At 50.5% G+C, this 16009-nt stretch overlaps 1 protein-coding gene across 1 annotated transcript in view; it reads left to right on the top strand.

The window, feature by feature from the left end:
* The window catches only part of ITSN2 (intersectin 2), a 139573-nt gene extending 132505 nt beyond the window's left edge, over positions 1-7068 (top strand). The window contains 9 exon segments of the mRNA XM_047747080.1: positions 397-612; positions 1366-1487; positions 2270-2319; positions 2322-2351; positions 5004-5086; position 5412; positions 5521-5691; positions 6152-6178; positions 6181-7068. Coding sequence (XP_047603036.1) covers positions 397-612; positions 1366-1487; positions 2270-2319; positions 2322-2351; positions 5004-5086; position 5412; positions 5521-5691; positions 6152-6178; positions 6181-6308 — 828 coding nt within the window. The 3' untranslated portion in view covers positions 6309-7068.
* Positions 7069-16009: the final 8941 nt, after the last annotated feature.

Genomic DNA, 16009 nt, shown 5'->3' with positions numbered 1-16009 from the left:
CCCTGTGGGGCTAAGCTGGGGCCCCCTGGGCAGCCTCTGGGTGGGGAACCGGAGCCTGTGAACAGTATCTGCCTCAGCCCAGCCCCCGGGACTCACTGTCCTGTCCCTTCTGGGGTGTCATTTCCCTTTCTTAGAAAGAGAACTTTGATATTTTGATTACCTTGAATCCAGCAGTTAAGATCCATATTCTGTGGCTCTGAGTGATCATTTTCACGATGCCACTCTGAACTCTGAGGAAAAATAAACACAAGGATCTTTTGTGTCAAGGTGAATGGTTCCAGCCACCTTCCCAACTACAAGATTCTACCACAGCACCTCAGGTCCCAGGCACTGGCTTCCCACGGGGCACGGGGATGGCTTGTGCTAGGACTCACAAAGTGACAATTTCTCTTTAAGCAACTGATTTTCAACTCCCTCACCAACTGCCTGGGGCCCCGGAAGCTTCTGCACAGTGGAAAGTTATATAAGACCAAGAGCAATAAGGAGCTACATGGATTCCTCTTCAACGACTTTCTGCTCCTGACCTACATGGTCAAGCAGTTTGCTGTTTCCTCAGGCTCTGAGAAGCTTTTCAACTCTAAGTCCAATGCCCAGTTCAAAATGTATAAAACGGTAAGTGTCACGTCCCTGGCCATGGCGTCAGGAGCGTAACGAGGTGTTTCTGTCACCTCGAGGACCTCCTTCCTGTCCTGAGCCTTCCTTGTCCCCATGCGACTCTCTTCACCCGTCTCCAGATAGGTCACTCCCCCTTCGTCACCTCCCAGGGAGGAAGGCCCAGTGTGGCGGGGCCCTCACTAACCTCTGGCTGGGCTGGTCCAGCTGTGGGCTCTGGCCTCCTCCCTGACAAACTTGACATGTAGCCCCCCTGCCGCCCCCATCCACGTTCAGCATCAGGTCTCTGTGAAACTGAAGCGGGAGCAGAGTGCTGAGTGACCCTGTCCCGTGGACACTCGGAATTCCTGTCCCCAGTTCAGGAATCTCTGATCTGCCCAACATGCTTCTTCCACGAAATGGACACTGTCTTTTTCCCTAAGTAGAAGACTCGAGAAGCCAGCCTCTTCTCTGCTTCTCAGCAAGGCTCTTCAGGGGCACCTGGGTGGCTCAGTGGGTTAAAGCCTCTGCCTTTGGCTCAAGTCATGATCCCAGAGTCCTGGGATCGAGCCCCGCATCGGGCTCTTTGCTCAGCGGGGAGCCTGATTCCCTTCCTCTCTCTCTGCCTGGTTGTGATCTCTGTCAAATAAGTAAATAAATAAAATCTTTAAAAAACAAAAAAACAAGGCTCTTCGGAACAGACAGCACTCTCTGGAGACGTAGGCGGGTGGAGGGTTCCGGCCCATCTCACAGCCTGTGTTTCGGCCCTTTCAGCCCATTTTCCTGAACGAAGTCTTGGTGAAACTGCCCACAGACCCTTCCAGCGATGAGCCCGTCTTCCACATTTCTCACATTGACCGGGTCTACACCCTCCGAACAGACAACATTAACGAGAGGTCAGTCCTGACCGCCTGTGACCTGCCTTGAAGCCTAGACGGCTCCCTCCCATTAGCCGCCTGCAGACATGCTCGAGTGCTGGCTCCCTCTGCACCCCAGGCTCCCCTGAACGGTCCTGCCCAGCCCCGTCCCACCGGCCAACCTCGGTGTGGACGTGCCGGCTTGCTGCCATCAGCTCAGCCTGTGTCCCTGCCTCGGTCTCTCCTCAGGATCTTCCAAAACGGGAGATCCAGCACCTTGCTTCCTGCTAAAATCCCTGGTGCGGCAGGCCGGGCTCCTTCACCCAGTCTCTGAGGCCCGTGCGTGTGTCTCAGCCGCGGCCCCATCCTCCACCCCCCAGGCTGTCTGCCCGCCCCGTGTGGAGCGCAGCGCTCCTGCTCTCTGCCCTGCTCTCTGCCGGGCCAGCCACCATCCCCCACGGCCACCTCAGTTGGCAGACGGGGCCCGCCCCCTCCTCTGTGCGCTCGCTTCTTTGCTTTCAGGTCGAGTGTCCCTCTGTCGTGCTGAATTGCCACTGCGGTGGCGCCCTGCGTCTCCTCCCGGGTGCCAGCACCCTGCCGGTGCCTGGTGTTCTGTAAAGCAGTAGCTGCCCACAAACCCCAGCTTGATCTTCAAGTAGCGAACAAGTCTTCGGTTGAACTAACACTCGGTCTGTGATGGGAAACTTGTCAAAGCCGAGGGCGGCGCAGGAGAGCCGAGCGAGGGCCGAGCTTCGGCGCTCCTGGCCGGCCCCGGGAGGCGTGCGGGAAAGCCGCCCCACGGCTGTGCTCTGCTTCTCCAGGACTGCCTGGGTCCAGAAGATCAAGGCGGCCTCTGAGCAGTACATCGACACGGAAAGAAGAAACGGGAAAAAGCTTATCAAGGTACTTGGTGGTGCCCTGGAGGGTTGGAAGCAGCTGCCAGGGGACCCTGGGGAGGGGGACAGGCCCCACCCTCAGGACACAAGCTGCTGCTTCTGCAGCGAGGGGGCTAAACAGCGACAGCCTGAAGGACAGACTTGCTGGGGGACCAGGCAGTTGTGATCCCGTTGGCTGCTGCTGCCCTCAGGGCCTCCCTGAACCCCCTACCCACCACACAGTTGGGGGACATCCCGTGCCAGCCCTGGGACCTCGCTTCTCTTGTGGCAAAGGAAGAAGCTCCTTTGCACAACCAAGCCCACTTTTGCTTGGTCCGTTTTGCTTCACCCAACTTCACGTCTGTGGCCTGTCTGCCTTCAGCTCCGCTCCTCCTCTCCCACCCGGGCGCCCGCCCCAACCCCCCTCCACGTCCACCCATCCTCCTCCCTGACACCCGGGCCTAGATCTCAGGGCTCTCCTTCTCCTCACACGCCGTTCGCCCCACTTGCTGTCCCCGTCGTGTGCAGATGGCTCCCTCACTTGACACCCGGTGACCTAACCCATGGCTCACTCACTCTGAGGTCCCTGCCCCGGATGGCAGAAAGTCAAAGCAGCTCCTCGTTCTACCCGGAGCCGCCCTCGCCTAAGCTTCTCTGTCCCTCTGCTGTTTCATAAAGTCATGCTGGGCTGCTTCCCTGAGGCCACACTCTGGGACACACCGCAACTTCTCCCGGCCGCCTGCTGGGCTTCGCACCCTGGCATCTCCCGGGAAGCCCTGGGAATGGCAGTGGTGTCCCCGCCACCCACACTGCGGGCACGCGCTCCCCTACTCGAAGGCCGCGTCGCGCACCTTCTATCATTCTGTTCCCTTGTCCTGGTCCTTCCCCGGTTGGCACAGCCCAGTTAGACCCTCTAACCTCCACCCTGGCACAAGGCCCCCCCACGCCCTTCCCTTTTCATTTCCAGAGCATTCTTCTTACAGGGTTTAATCTCCTTGCTAAGCGTCTTCCCTGTTGCCTCCCAAATTAAGGGTAATGTCCTACCCCAGACTCAGGGCACAGCCCCACTTCTCCTTTCCCTCTGCCTCGCCCCCACCACTGCCTGACCGAACCGCCCTCCTCGGAAGCCCTGCCCATGCCCGCCCCCAGGCCTTCCCTGTCCTGGCCTCCCGCTCACGTTCCCCTGCTGTAGCTGCAACTCTGTTTTTTTTATTCAGGTTCCCCTTATTTTGTCATATCTCTTGAAAGGTATGTGCATATTGGTTTTTGCTGATTGAATCTTGTTTTAATGGTACTTCAAACGCTTGCTATTGAAGAATCAATGACTGAATGATCTGTAAAGCATATAACGATCTCTTAATTGGTCAAAGACATAAATCAGTGTTTCTATTAGTTTTGCTTAACATCAATATCTATACATACTGTTACACATTTTCTCTATGTTCAATTCTTTAGACATTATTACTTACTCTGTGCCAAGCTCTGTGCTAGTCCTAACTGGGCCTTCAAAGATGAGTATGGCCAGCCCTGTCTTTAAGGGAACAGAGTGTAAGTGCCGCACTGGAGAAGTGGCATGGCGGGCGGGAACACTTGTCATAAAGTTTTACACGCCCTAAGTTTTGAAAAATCAATAGCTCACGAGCAGCCTTTTGTTCATTTTTAAATGCTTGAGAACAAAACCTGCTTAACTTCATATTTACCAAGATAATCCCAAGTTCACAGACTTATTCCCTTCCATATGAAAGGGTTTTGAGTACATCCTCAAAATAGAGCATGGTCTTAAGTGAAACTGCTTCATAAGCTGAAGTGTTTACATGTGACTGGAATGACAGTGGGTGGCTAAGAGCCTTTGGTACCTGGTGGTGACTTTTTTTTACATTGCCATTGACAGCCTCTGTGACCGGGGTGGTCACAGTCCTTTGTCAGACTCGGTTGTCCTGTGTGGAGATGGCAGTTCTCAGCTACCAGATCACGTAATTGTGCAGTTTTTTTTTTTTTTAAGATTTTATTTATTTATTTGACAGAGATCACAAGTAGATGGAGAGGCAGGCAGAGAGAGAGAGGGGAAGCAGGATCTCTGCCAAGCAGAGAACCCGATGCGGGGACTCGATCCCAGGACCCTGAGATCATGACCTTGAGCGAAGGCAGCGGCTTAACCCACTGAGCCACCCAGGCGCCCCAATTGTGCAGTTTTAAATAATAAAACTTTTGTAGAGGTCTAGCACGGTGCCTGACACAAAGTATCCAATAAATGTTATCTGCTTTTAAGTGCTGAATGGATAGAATGTATTATTTTTTTACTGTGACCATCGCTAGGCAACGGAGCGTTACTACAAGGCTGCATACACACGAGCTCTGCAGCGGCCTCTCCCGGAGAGGAAGTTGCGGGACGCGCAGAAGCTGGGGATAACGGGCACACAGGGGGCAGAGATGGGGGTCCAGATGGCCGTGTGCATCCTCAAGGCCCGGGTAGGATGCAGACAAGCAGGGATAGCGGACCAGGCGCCCCCAGCAGGGACACAGCCTGGGCAAAGGCACAGAGCAGCCCAGACGCTGGTCGGCCAGGCCCAGCACCGTGGCAGGGGCGGCAGGGGAGCATTAGGTCATCTAGAGCTCGTGTCCTCCGTGCACTACCTGCACGCTCAGAGAAGAAACTAACCGGGCTTCCTTCTCTTTGTAGCTCGCTCGCAAAAGACTTCAGGCATTGGACGTCTGATGGTGCAGGTCATCGAAGCTACAGAATTAAAAGCCTGTAAACAAATGGTAAATGCTTCTCCTGTTCAACAGATGTGGTAACTGCTCTGTTCTTTGTGGTGACTCTTCTAAATGTTGACTAATGGGACACTTTGAAAAAATCAGTGTTTCCACTGCCACTAAAATGGTTGTTGGACCCATATTATCACTGGAGTGTTTTCCCAGTAAGTTCCAGTGCCTCCCTCCTCAGCGCGTCTGAGCAGAAGCCGCGCTGAGACACTTGCCCGGGCTCGTGGGAGGCATCTGGGACGTGGGAGCCCGCATGGGTGCTCCAGGCTTGTGCTGCTGTCGGTATGGGGCACACGGAGACTGCTGGGCAGATCTGGGCCCCCAGGGTGACTCCTGATCTCGTGTTCTGGACCCTGCTTCTGCTCCAGGAAGGTGCTGGTGTCCTTTATTCTACCCACACATGCCACATGCATCTTGCTTTGTTTTTTGTTCAGGAAAGAGCAATCCATACTGTGAAATCAGCATGGGCTCCCAGAGCTATACCACCAGGACCCTCCCGGACACGCTCAATCCCAAGTGGAACTTTAACTGCCAGTTCTTTATTAAGGATCTCTACCAAGATGTGTTGGTCTCCCATGTTTGACAGAGACCAGTTTTCACGGATGGTACAGTATAACTCGACCAGGGAACCAAAGTTTCCCCCGTACTCTAGAATTTGGGGGTCTAGGTCCAGGGTATCTTGGCTTCATTTTTACCCCATGACACCTAAGGAAAAGGACAGGGGCCTGTGGGGAGAAGCAAGGCTGGGGAGGGGGATTCTCTCCGGGTGGTAAAGGGTGCCCTCTGGAGTGTTTCCCTTAGGGACCCCCAGTCCTCCCTACAGGATAGCACAGCACTGCTCCCAGCACCTCCTGAGTGGCTGACACCTTCTCTGACTGTAGAGACTTGGAGCCCAACGAGGCACGTCCCTCCCACACACCCCCTGTTCTGCACACATCCAGTCGCAGTGACAGCCACCTGGGCTGGATCTGAAAGTACAAGAATGTCTTCAGATACTCCTAGTAGTTTTCTTTAACGACTTTTTGTAATAGAAGGAACTTTGACTCTGGTATGTCTTTTCACCAGATTTCCTGGGTCGTACTGAGGTTCCGGTGGCAAAATTCGCACAGAACAGGAAAGCAAAGGCCCCAAACCCGCCGACTCCCTGCTACACGAGGTCCCCACAGGAGAGGTCTGGGTCCGCTTTGACCTAAAGCTTTTTGAGCAAAAAACTCTCCTGTAGAGGGCTCAGGGGATTGCCCAAAAGCCTGTGGCTAGAGCCAGATGGCCGGTGCTGCACTGGGCCGAAGGAGCACCGCGGCTTCAACCATCACGGGCCACGCGCGGCAGCGCGATTTTCTTGCACCACTAAATTGCTAGCAATCTATGCAACCATGATCTTTCCTATAAATAAACCAAACCCATAGCACAGTGCCTTGTATTAGTGTTAACATCTCTGGCTGTGTTAGATGCCAGGGTTTCCAATTTTTCCGGGCTATAAAAAGTATTACGTGGAAATGAGGCATCAGAACACTGGACACTGTCCCGTGGGTTGAATGTACCCAGGGCGGGTGTTTTGGTGACACTGTAGCCATCCCCTGCCGGGGGGCCCGGGCCAGAAGTCAGGGGGGTCGTGCCGTGCCATAGGCGCTCAGGAGGTGGAGGACTGGGGAGAAGCACTGCCACCTCTGCGCAGGCACAGCCTCGTGCTGAAGTCGGTCTTACTCTCTGCACTGAACAAAAACACAAACTTGATCATTTTGTTCCCGATTAGATTTATCATCTCTGCTGAGACAATAGAGTTTGAATATAAAGGGGAAAGGCTTGATTTACTTTAAATACTGTGAACTCTAATGATATGGAAATATTTTTCAACTTTAATTTTCTGAAATATAAATTATTTATGTAATTCCTTGTTTTGCCTATTTCATAGGACATGCATCTTTAAGCTTTATCATGCCAATATGTACAGAAAGAATAAAAATATAAGTTTATGAATGTAACTTCTTTCAAATTTGACTGATTTAGTTCCCCTGAAAGGCTCTTAAAACATAAGTTTCGATGGCTCAGTCGGTAAGTGTCTGCCTTTGACTCAAGTATGATCCCAGGGTTCTGGGATCAAGTCCCACACTGGGCTCCCTGCTCATCTGGGAGTCTGTGCCTCCCTGTCCTGCTCCCTTTGCTTGTGGTGTCCCGCTGGCTCTCTCAAATAAATAAATCTTTTTAAAAAATAAAAGGTAACTTCAGGGATTGCTGGTAATGAAACCAAATTTTCTTTCTACACAGTGGCAAAACCAAGGGCAGCGTGGGGGTGGGGCGTGCCTAGGAGACCCTGGCAGCCTCGTCTTGACTCATACTTGCTCTAGGACTCCGGGCCATTCACCTACTGTTGCTGGGGCTTGGTCATCTTAGGTGGCTAGACTGCTGACCTCTGTGGGAGCAAGACCCTTCTGAGTCCTTCTGCTTGCCAGGTGAGCAGGAACCTCGGGGGTAACTTGGGACTCCAGAAAATGCACAGACATTAACTCCTGAGCAGGCCACCTCAGAGGGGCCCTCTCGCAGCCCCTCTCCCCTTCGCTGTCCTGTCGGAGCTGCTTGTTTGGGCTCTGGAGTTTGGAGTATGAAATTTGTTTTTGAACATTGATAAAATAAGGTCTTACCCACTAAGTCCCGGGCTCGTGAGTGCAGCAGGACCGACAGCTGACTTTTGGAAAGAACCACACGGGCTGCGGGGGAGCCCTGATTCTCACGAGAGCTGAAAGAACAGGAAAGGTCCAAGGTCCCTCCTCCCCAGCCCGCACTTCTGTCTCAACGTAATCACTGAGCAAAAAGAAAAAAGCTAGAAAACATAATTCAGAATATTCAAGTAAAACAAAAATTATCATTCTAGGTATTAATCCTGGGCACTGACTTGTTACAACTTAGATGTATAAGAAATATGGCCCAGTGTCAACAGAGGAGACACCACTCAACATCTGAAACCAAAACAACTGGATATATCAATTACGGCAAAGTTTGGCTGGTCAGGCGCAGCCTCGCTGATCTCCTAGAGGGTCTCCCATAGGGTCCTGGGAAGCAGATACAGGTCAGTGTCCGAGTCTGCCTCTGCCTGGACTTCTAAAGCCTGAGACGCTCACTGGTGGGTCCGGCTGGTTTAAAACCAGTTCTTGGGTTACTTCTGACCTGACCTACAGAATAATCCTTTTCCCAGGGTGGTGGGGACTTGCATTCTCACTGGCTGAGCTAGGGCCAGAGCCATCTCTCCGGGTCTGCATACGTCAGGATTCTCTTCAGATTCAGGGCAGGAGCCTAGAGGACGTGAGCCGGATAACTTCCTCTGAAACTCGGCAGGACATTGGATGTCTGTATTCCCAGCAACGCCAGTCACCTGCTTTGACCTGGGAACGCAGCTCTGCCTCTTAAGAAATCAAGTTCTCTCCTGACTGAATCGTGAGCTTGATTTTCTGAAGGGTGAGGGAACGGGCTGCGCCTTTAGACTCCTCGCATCCCCGGGGAAGGACTTGAGCGGGCCCGAGGGACGCCCCGCAAACCCTACCCCGCCGTCCGCGCCCCTCAGGATCAGGACGCTGTGGCGCACCAACCCGCAGGATAACCACCCTCTGAAAGGGACCGGAATCCTGACCAGTCTGACTGACGTTATGGGGGAGAGAAGCGCTCTGGTGAGCAGACCAGTGCTTTGGCACCGGAGGGCCTGGACTTGGAACCAAGAACGCTGCCGCTTTCGACGATGCAGCTGACCTTGAACAAGTTACCGAACCCCTCTGAGCTTCATGTAACAGGAGCTACGACTACTGTCACTGTCACAGCTTCTGCGTGAATAAAACACTCGCCTAGTTCACAACAGGAGCTCAAGTAAACGGGAACGATTACTGGTGCTTAACGTGTCGCAGTAGCTGGAGAGAGAAACGCTGTCGCAGCGTTTTAACTGTTGCAAAGACCACAAGCTACAGCTCAGCGGAGCTTTACTGACGGTGGCCTCCTGCGGACGGCGCGGTTCGGGCAGCCTCACCCGAGCCCCAGCTGCAAGGGAGGCCAGGTGCGCCCCCAGGACCCTCGGCCGTCATCCCTCTTTTCCACGGGCTGTGCCCCCACACCTATGCTGGCCTTACCCAGCCGCCCCCCGAGCTGGTCTGTGCTGTCCGATCCTCCAACCTAGGAACAGAGGGAAGCGACTGAGTGTAGGGTAGGGAAGGGGGCCGCGGGCAGGGAGGAGGGACTAGAGGATCCCACCCCCCAACACTCGACCCTCCTGCCTGAGCTGGGACCTTCCAGGCAGCCCTCTCTCACCTCTCCCTGCTCTCTGGCTTCTGCACTGCTCAGCCAACGCTCAGCCCAAGTCCTAGGTCTTTGGACTCCACACGGTACTAATTTTTCTGTGGGGGGACAGAGATAACCAAGCTCTCCACAAAACACTCGCTCTCTCTGCCATTGTGCTCAGAGCAGAGAGGGGCTACTCTTCCCAGCACCAACCTCCCTATGGTTGGGGGACAGCCATGTGACGGGTCCTCACTGGTTGGACGTTGGCCCACCTACCCTCCCAGGGGAGCACTGCTTCATGACCTCTTCCTCTTCAGGTGGACAGGAAGGAGTTCCCCAGGGCAACCTTGGAACCTGGGCACTGAAGATGACAAAGGTTCCTCAGCAAGAGGACTGCATGGACGAGGGACAGCCTCCAACCTACCCTGTCTGGTACCTGAGCGAGAAATAAACCTCTGTCGTGTGTAAAACCACACTCCCACTTTGGGGCTCTTTGGTAACAGCAGTCAGGCTACCCTGCCAGAAGGACAGAGCTGACCAGTCCCGTTCAGGACTACGGGGTTTGGCTCTCAGAATTATCCACAGAAGACATTGATGACGGGGGCCCTGGGTGGCTCAGTTAGTTAACCAGCAGCCTTCGGCTCAGGTCATGATCCCAAAGTCCTCACATCGAGTCCCACATCCAGCTCCCTGTTCAGTGGCAGTGTGCGTCCTCCCTCTGCCTCTCCCCCTGCTTGTGCTGTCTCTCTCTCTCACTCTCTCCTCTCTCTCTCTCTCTCAAACATATAAAATCTTTTAAAAAAAATTGCTGAGGAAAGTGTTATGGAAACAACCATATAAAGAGAATCCATTTCTGAGAGACTGGGGAAAACAACAGGATAGGGTAGGACTTGGATCACAAACATCTAACAAGATTTTCATGCTCAAGAAAACTAGTCCCTCGTCCTGTGTGTGCTGGAGGCGAGAGCGGGGCGGGTTGGTGAACACACAGATCCACTGCCCTCTCGACAGTCATGAACCCCTTACAGTTCTGGGGCACCTGGAAGCCTCCTCACCCTCGGGCACTAGGATACAGGATGTGGGAAGATGAGAGGATGGAAGGGAAGATGTGCCAGTCAGATCGTGAGCTCTCGATAAGAAACCTGTTCGTGGAAAATGCTTACATAAAAAATAACTTTCGTGTATCTAAACCATCATTTGGCCTAATTTTTAGTATAAATTTCATTTCAGAAGATTCCCACCTATTGTGACTACACTAAGGAGAACAAATTTTTTTGGTCTGGGTTGGATATGGTTGGCGGAAGAGCAAAAACTCCAGAAAAAATTGAGATCTCAGAGGGCAGAACTCTGTGGCCAGAGTTTCTCTCATCTTGTATGGGCACAATCTGTCCCCCCAAAAGCAGGGTCCAGGGTTCCCCAATATGCTCCTTCTCTGAATTTCCAGACCCCAGGCTCCCTGCCAGAGGCTGTCTCATCTATGCAGTAGCACCAAGCCCAGAGGCAAACCCATCGTTTCTTGTGCATTAAATGAAGCCTCTTCTGCATCCTTTCTCTCACTCCCTTCCTTGGCTCCTGCCTTCTCTGCCCTGGGGAAGCCATGGGAGAAGGAGGGCTCTGTCAACGGCTCAGATTCCACAATCAATGTCTGCTGTCTCGTGCACGCTGCAAACTTGGGCCATCCCCACCTGCTCCCCGCAGATCTTGTCCACTCACCACCCAGTTCTTCTCGTCCCTTTTATTCTCCTGGCTGAGCTTTGAGGAATGAAACTTCCTTTCAAAAGCAGTCTGACTTGGGTCAGTATTCTTGTTCTCTTTATCAGGCAGACGTTTCTTTTCTGAACAGGTGAGTTTTTCAGAACTGCAAAGAAAAGCAAGGGGAAAAAAAGTATCTCAACTCCATACAAACAGAATTGTATTATTCAATAATTGTCTGAAAATTAATTTTGCAAATTCACATCACTTGGTGGCTGTCCATCAATCAGTCTGCCCCACCCACACCCCTGCTAGCACAACCATTAGACAGTCATGTGACCCTTCTCTGCCTGTGGCCAAGGTACCTGGTCCAGGGCTTCAGGCCCCACAGTTATTTTTTTTTTTTTAAGATTTTATTATTTATTTGACAGAGATCACAAGTAGGCAGAGAAGCAGGCAGAGAGAGAGAGAGGAGGAAGCAGGCTCCCTGCTGAGCAGAGAGCCCGATGTGGGGCTCGATCCCAGGACTCTGGGATCATGACCCGAGCCGAAGGCAGAGGCTTTTAACCACTGAGCCACCCAGGCGCCCCAGGCCCCACAGTTATAAGTGGGACAGGACAGGATGGCTTTCAGGCAGTCCTAGAGTGCCCAAACCAGAAACTCAGGTAGGCCCAATGCATCCATTTTCCAGCAGATGCACAAGAAAGCAGAGAAAGCCAACTTGTGCATCCAAGTGCAGACTTGTGATCCAAGTCCTACCCTATCCTATTGTTTTCCCCAGTGTGCAGAGAAAGCTTTGTGAAGCAGGTTCACAAAGAAGCTCTGATGAAAGCCACAAAGTCCCAAAGAGGAAAGGACATGGCTGTCAGTCCTTACGCAGCCTGGCCGTTCTCCATGAGCCCTACAGTCTGAATGTTTGTATCCCCCCACATTGAAACCCAACCCCCAATGTGATGGGATTAGGACGTAGGGCCTTTGGGAGGTGATTAGGTCATGAGGACAGAGCCCTCATGAATGAATGCCCCTATAAAAGAGGCCCTAGAATGCTCCCTCACCCCTTATCCACGTGAGAAGCAAGAAGGTGCTGCCTAAGAACCAGGAAGTGGGCCCCCAGGAGATAGTGAATCTGCCAGCACCTTGATCATGGACTTCCCAGCCTCCAGAACGGTGAGAAGTAAATTCTGTTGTTTATTTATATTTTTTAGTATTTTTTATTTTTCATTTGAGAGACAGAGAGAGCACAAACAGAGGGAGAGGGAGAAGCAGACTCCCTATTGAGCTGGGAGCCCGACATGGTGCTTGATCCCAGGACCTAGAGATCATGACCTGAGCTGAAGGCAGATGCTTAACTGACTGAGCCACCCAGGTGCCCCAATTTCTGTTGTTTATGAGGCCCAATCTCTGGTATTCTGTTGTAGCAGGCAAAGGGGCTGAGACACTGACTGTAGCTTCATAACAGACCAGTGCTCTCTAACCTACAAGGCTCCTTCCATACCCCCTGCCTTTCTTTTTTTTTTTTTTTCTAACTTAAGAAGGATTCTGCTTTTTGTAATCAAACTGTCTCTGACTGACACAGCCACCTTGTCTTAAGTACTTGTCTTACTTTACTGAGCAGCCATGTGGAAGCACCTCCGGGTATGTCCTCCCAGAGGATCTCCCCAGGGCTGCCCCCATTCCTGCCCTGGGAACCCAGGCCTATCTCAGCATATAAGCCTTCTTATTCCTTCCTTCATTCATTCATTCAACAAGATTTACTCATCCTCTACTGCATTCCAGCTCCGTGCTAGGAACACCAAGATAAAGACGACACAGTCCCTGCCCTCAAGGGGCTTGCTGGGGTAGGAAAAGGCTGATGGAGGGCGTGATAATTCCCTCTACCGTCTGGATTGGGATGGTCAGGAATGAAAAGAAGGGCAAAGGCATGAACCAATGTGGCAGCGCAGGCGGTTGTAACTGGGCTGACTCGACCCAGATATTTCTGTAGTTTAGGAAAGGGATTTTTTAGATGAAGACAGAAAGGGTGGCAGAGTCCAGACAGCACCTAATGTGCTGTCTGGACTTATTGTAAGGGTTATGGGAAGCCACTGGAAGGTTTTCAGTTGGAGAGGGGTGATCACTTCCGAGAGAGTCCTCCAGCTGCAAGGTGGAAAATTCAGTCGAGGATGCCAGACTAAAGGCTGACAGCCACTTAAGGAACCAAGGAGCAAGAACGTGGGGGGATGATATAAAGCAAAACACAAGCCTTTGTCTCACTGAGGGATAAGGAGTTACATAATTATTAATGTTTAAATTAAGATTGTTGAAATTTATAAAGAAGCCAAAAAAGCAGGAATAAAACATAAAATTTCTAAATCAGAAGAGGAAACAGAACGCAGGACTATTCGTTCCAGTGAAACTCAGGGTGAGAGACTAAAAGGAAATATCAGGAGAACATAACAGGACTTCTATTTTTTGTGTAGAACTTACAAGTTTGCACAGGCCAACACTCCTGCTGCAACAACTAGGAAAAGAGAATGTTTTACCACCACCTCCTAGGAAAAAAAAATTCCCAATTTTAAAGTTATTGAACAATTTCAGAGAGGAGAGCACTCTTTCAGAATGAGCTGACCATCCCTGGCTATTTCCTCTGCTGAGGGAATTTGCCAGCCTCAGGTGGCAGGGTAGGGACTGATTCCTCCATGGTCCCAGCATATCTTTGGTGAATTTTTTCTCCCAGGCCTGTTTGCTATCTTGGCAGGTGAGTAGTTAACCTTGTTCTCAACATCTTCCTCCCAGTGGTAGGCACATCGAACAGTACCTTGAGATAGGATCCCCCAGGGTTGGGAAGGGAGACCCTTCAGGCCCTGAGCCTTCCCCAAACCTCTCAGAAAAAGAACCAATACAATGCTAAAACTATAAAAATAAAACACCTGAAAATAACTCACTGACGGGTTTCACAAGAGATTATTAGACACAACTGAAGAGATAATTAGTAAAATCTAGAATCAAGTATAAAGTAACAACAACAACAAAAAAAAGACGGAAAATAGGGGTGCCTGGTGGCTCAGTGGGTTAAGCCTCTGCCTTCAGCTCAGGTGATGATCTCAGGGTCCTGGGATCGAGCCCCACATCAGGCTCTCTGCTCAGTTGGGGAGCCTGCTTCCCCCCATCTCTGCCTGCCTCTCTGCCTACTTGTGATCTCTCTCTCTCTCTCTGTCAAATAAATAAATGAAAACAAAATAAAATAAAATGCAGACCAGAGCCACCTAGCTAAAACATACCACATTCAGGCCTGGGACCAAACATGCCCACAACAGGCAAAGAGAGCCTCTGGAAATGACTAGCCTACAGGATAAAGTGGTTAGGACAAAAGAGCAGAGTATACACAGTACATACTGGAGACACTTCTGGAAGTGCCAGGCCCTAGGGAACAGGAAACACTACACAGCAGGGCACCACAGACCTCTTCTTCACAAGACCATTGCCCTCAAGAACAGGAGACATAGCTGACTTTCCTAACATACAGAAACAAGCAGAGTCTTAGACAAATAAGAAGACAGAGGAATTGTCCCAGATAAAAGAACAGGACAAGGCTACAGCCAGAAATCTAAGCATAAGTAACATGGCTGATGGAGAATTTAAAGCATTGATCATAAGGATACACTCTGGACCTGAGAAAACAATGGAGATATCTGTGAGACCATTAACACAGAGAAAAGGAATAACATAGCAGAGATAAAGCACTCAGTGAACACAATGAAACACACACTTGATAAAATGAATAGCAGGCTCAGAAAAGCAGAGGAATGAATTACTGACCTGGAAGACAGAGTAATGGAAAGTAATCAAGCTGAACAAAAGAGAGAAAAAAAGAATTATGCAAAATAAGAATAGACTTAGGGAACTTGGTGACTCCATCAAACAAAGTACATTTGTATTATAGGAGTCCCACAAAAAGGAAAGAGAAAAGGGGGCATAACATTTATTTGAAGAAATAGTAGCTGAAAACTTCCCTAATCTAGGAAAGGAAACAGATATCCAGATCCAGGAGGCACAGAGAACCCCAAACAAAATCAACAAAAGCAGATCCACCCTAAGACATATCATAATTAAAATGGCAACATATAGTACTAAAGAAAAAAAATACTAAAAGTACAATACAAAAGGAGACAGCTACATACAAAGGAAGCCCCATTAGGCTATCATTGGAATTTTTCAGCAGAAACCTTCCAACCAGAAAGAGTAGCATGATACATTTGAAGTAGTGAAAGGGAAAAAAACTTGCATCCAAGAATATTCTATCCAGCAAGGCTAGGAGGAGAGAAAACAGTTTCCCAAACAGAGATGCCTGGGTGGCTCAGTTGGTTAAGTGTCCAACTTTTTATCTCAACTTGGGTCTTTTTTTTTTTTAAGATTTTATGTATTTATTTGAGAGAGAGAGAGCGCATGAGTGAGGCGAGGGACAGTGGGAGAAGCAGACTCCCCACTGGGCAGGGAGCCAAGACAGGGCTCAATCCCTGGGAACTCCAGGATCATGATCTGAGCCCAAAGCTGACACTTAACTGACTGAACTCCCCAGGCACCCCATCAACTCAGGTCTTGATCTCAGGGTCATGAGTTCAAGCCCCACACTAGGCTCCATGCTGGGCATGGCACTTACTTAAAATTAAAAAGAAGTCTCCCAAACAAAATCCAAAGGAGTTCATGGCCACTAAACCAACCCAGCATGAAATATTAAGAGGGACTCTTCAAGTAGAAAGGCAAAAAATGACAGTATGAGGGCAGGAAACACAAAAGCAGTAAAATGAATGTTTCCATAAAACCCAGTCAAGGAACTCGCAAATAAAAGGGTGTATAAAATATGACACCATATACTTAAAACAGGGGAGGAGACAACTCCAAAAAATAGATAAGGGAAAAAACTTCCAAATTCATTCTATAAAGCCAGCATTACCCTGATTCCAAAACCAGATAAAGGCACCACAAAAAAGATAA

This window comes from Lutra lutra, chromosome 9, assembly GCF_902655055.1.
Source record: "Lutra lutra chromosome 9, mLutLut1.2, whole genome shotgun sequence".
In the NCBI taxonomy this organism is placed as follows: domain Eukaryota; kingdom Metazoa; phylum Chordata; class Mammalia; order Carnivora; family Mustelidae; genus Lutra; species Lutra lutra.
Note: the sequence above shows the minus strand (reverse complement) of the source record. Positions and strands in the feature narration are given on the sequence as shown.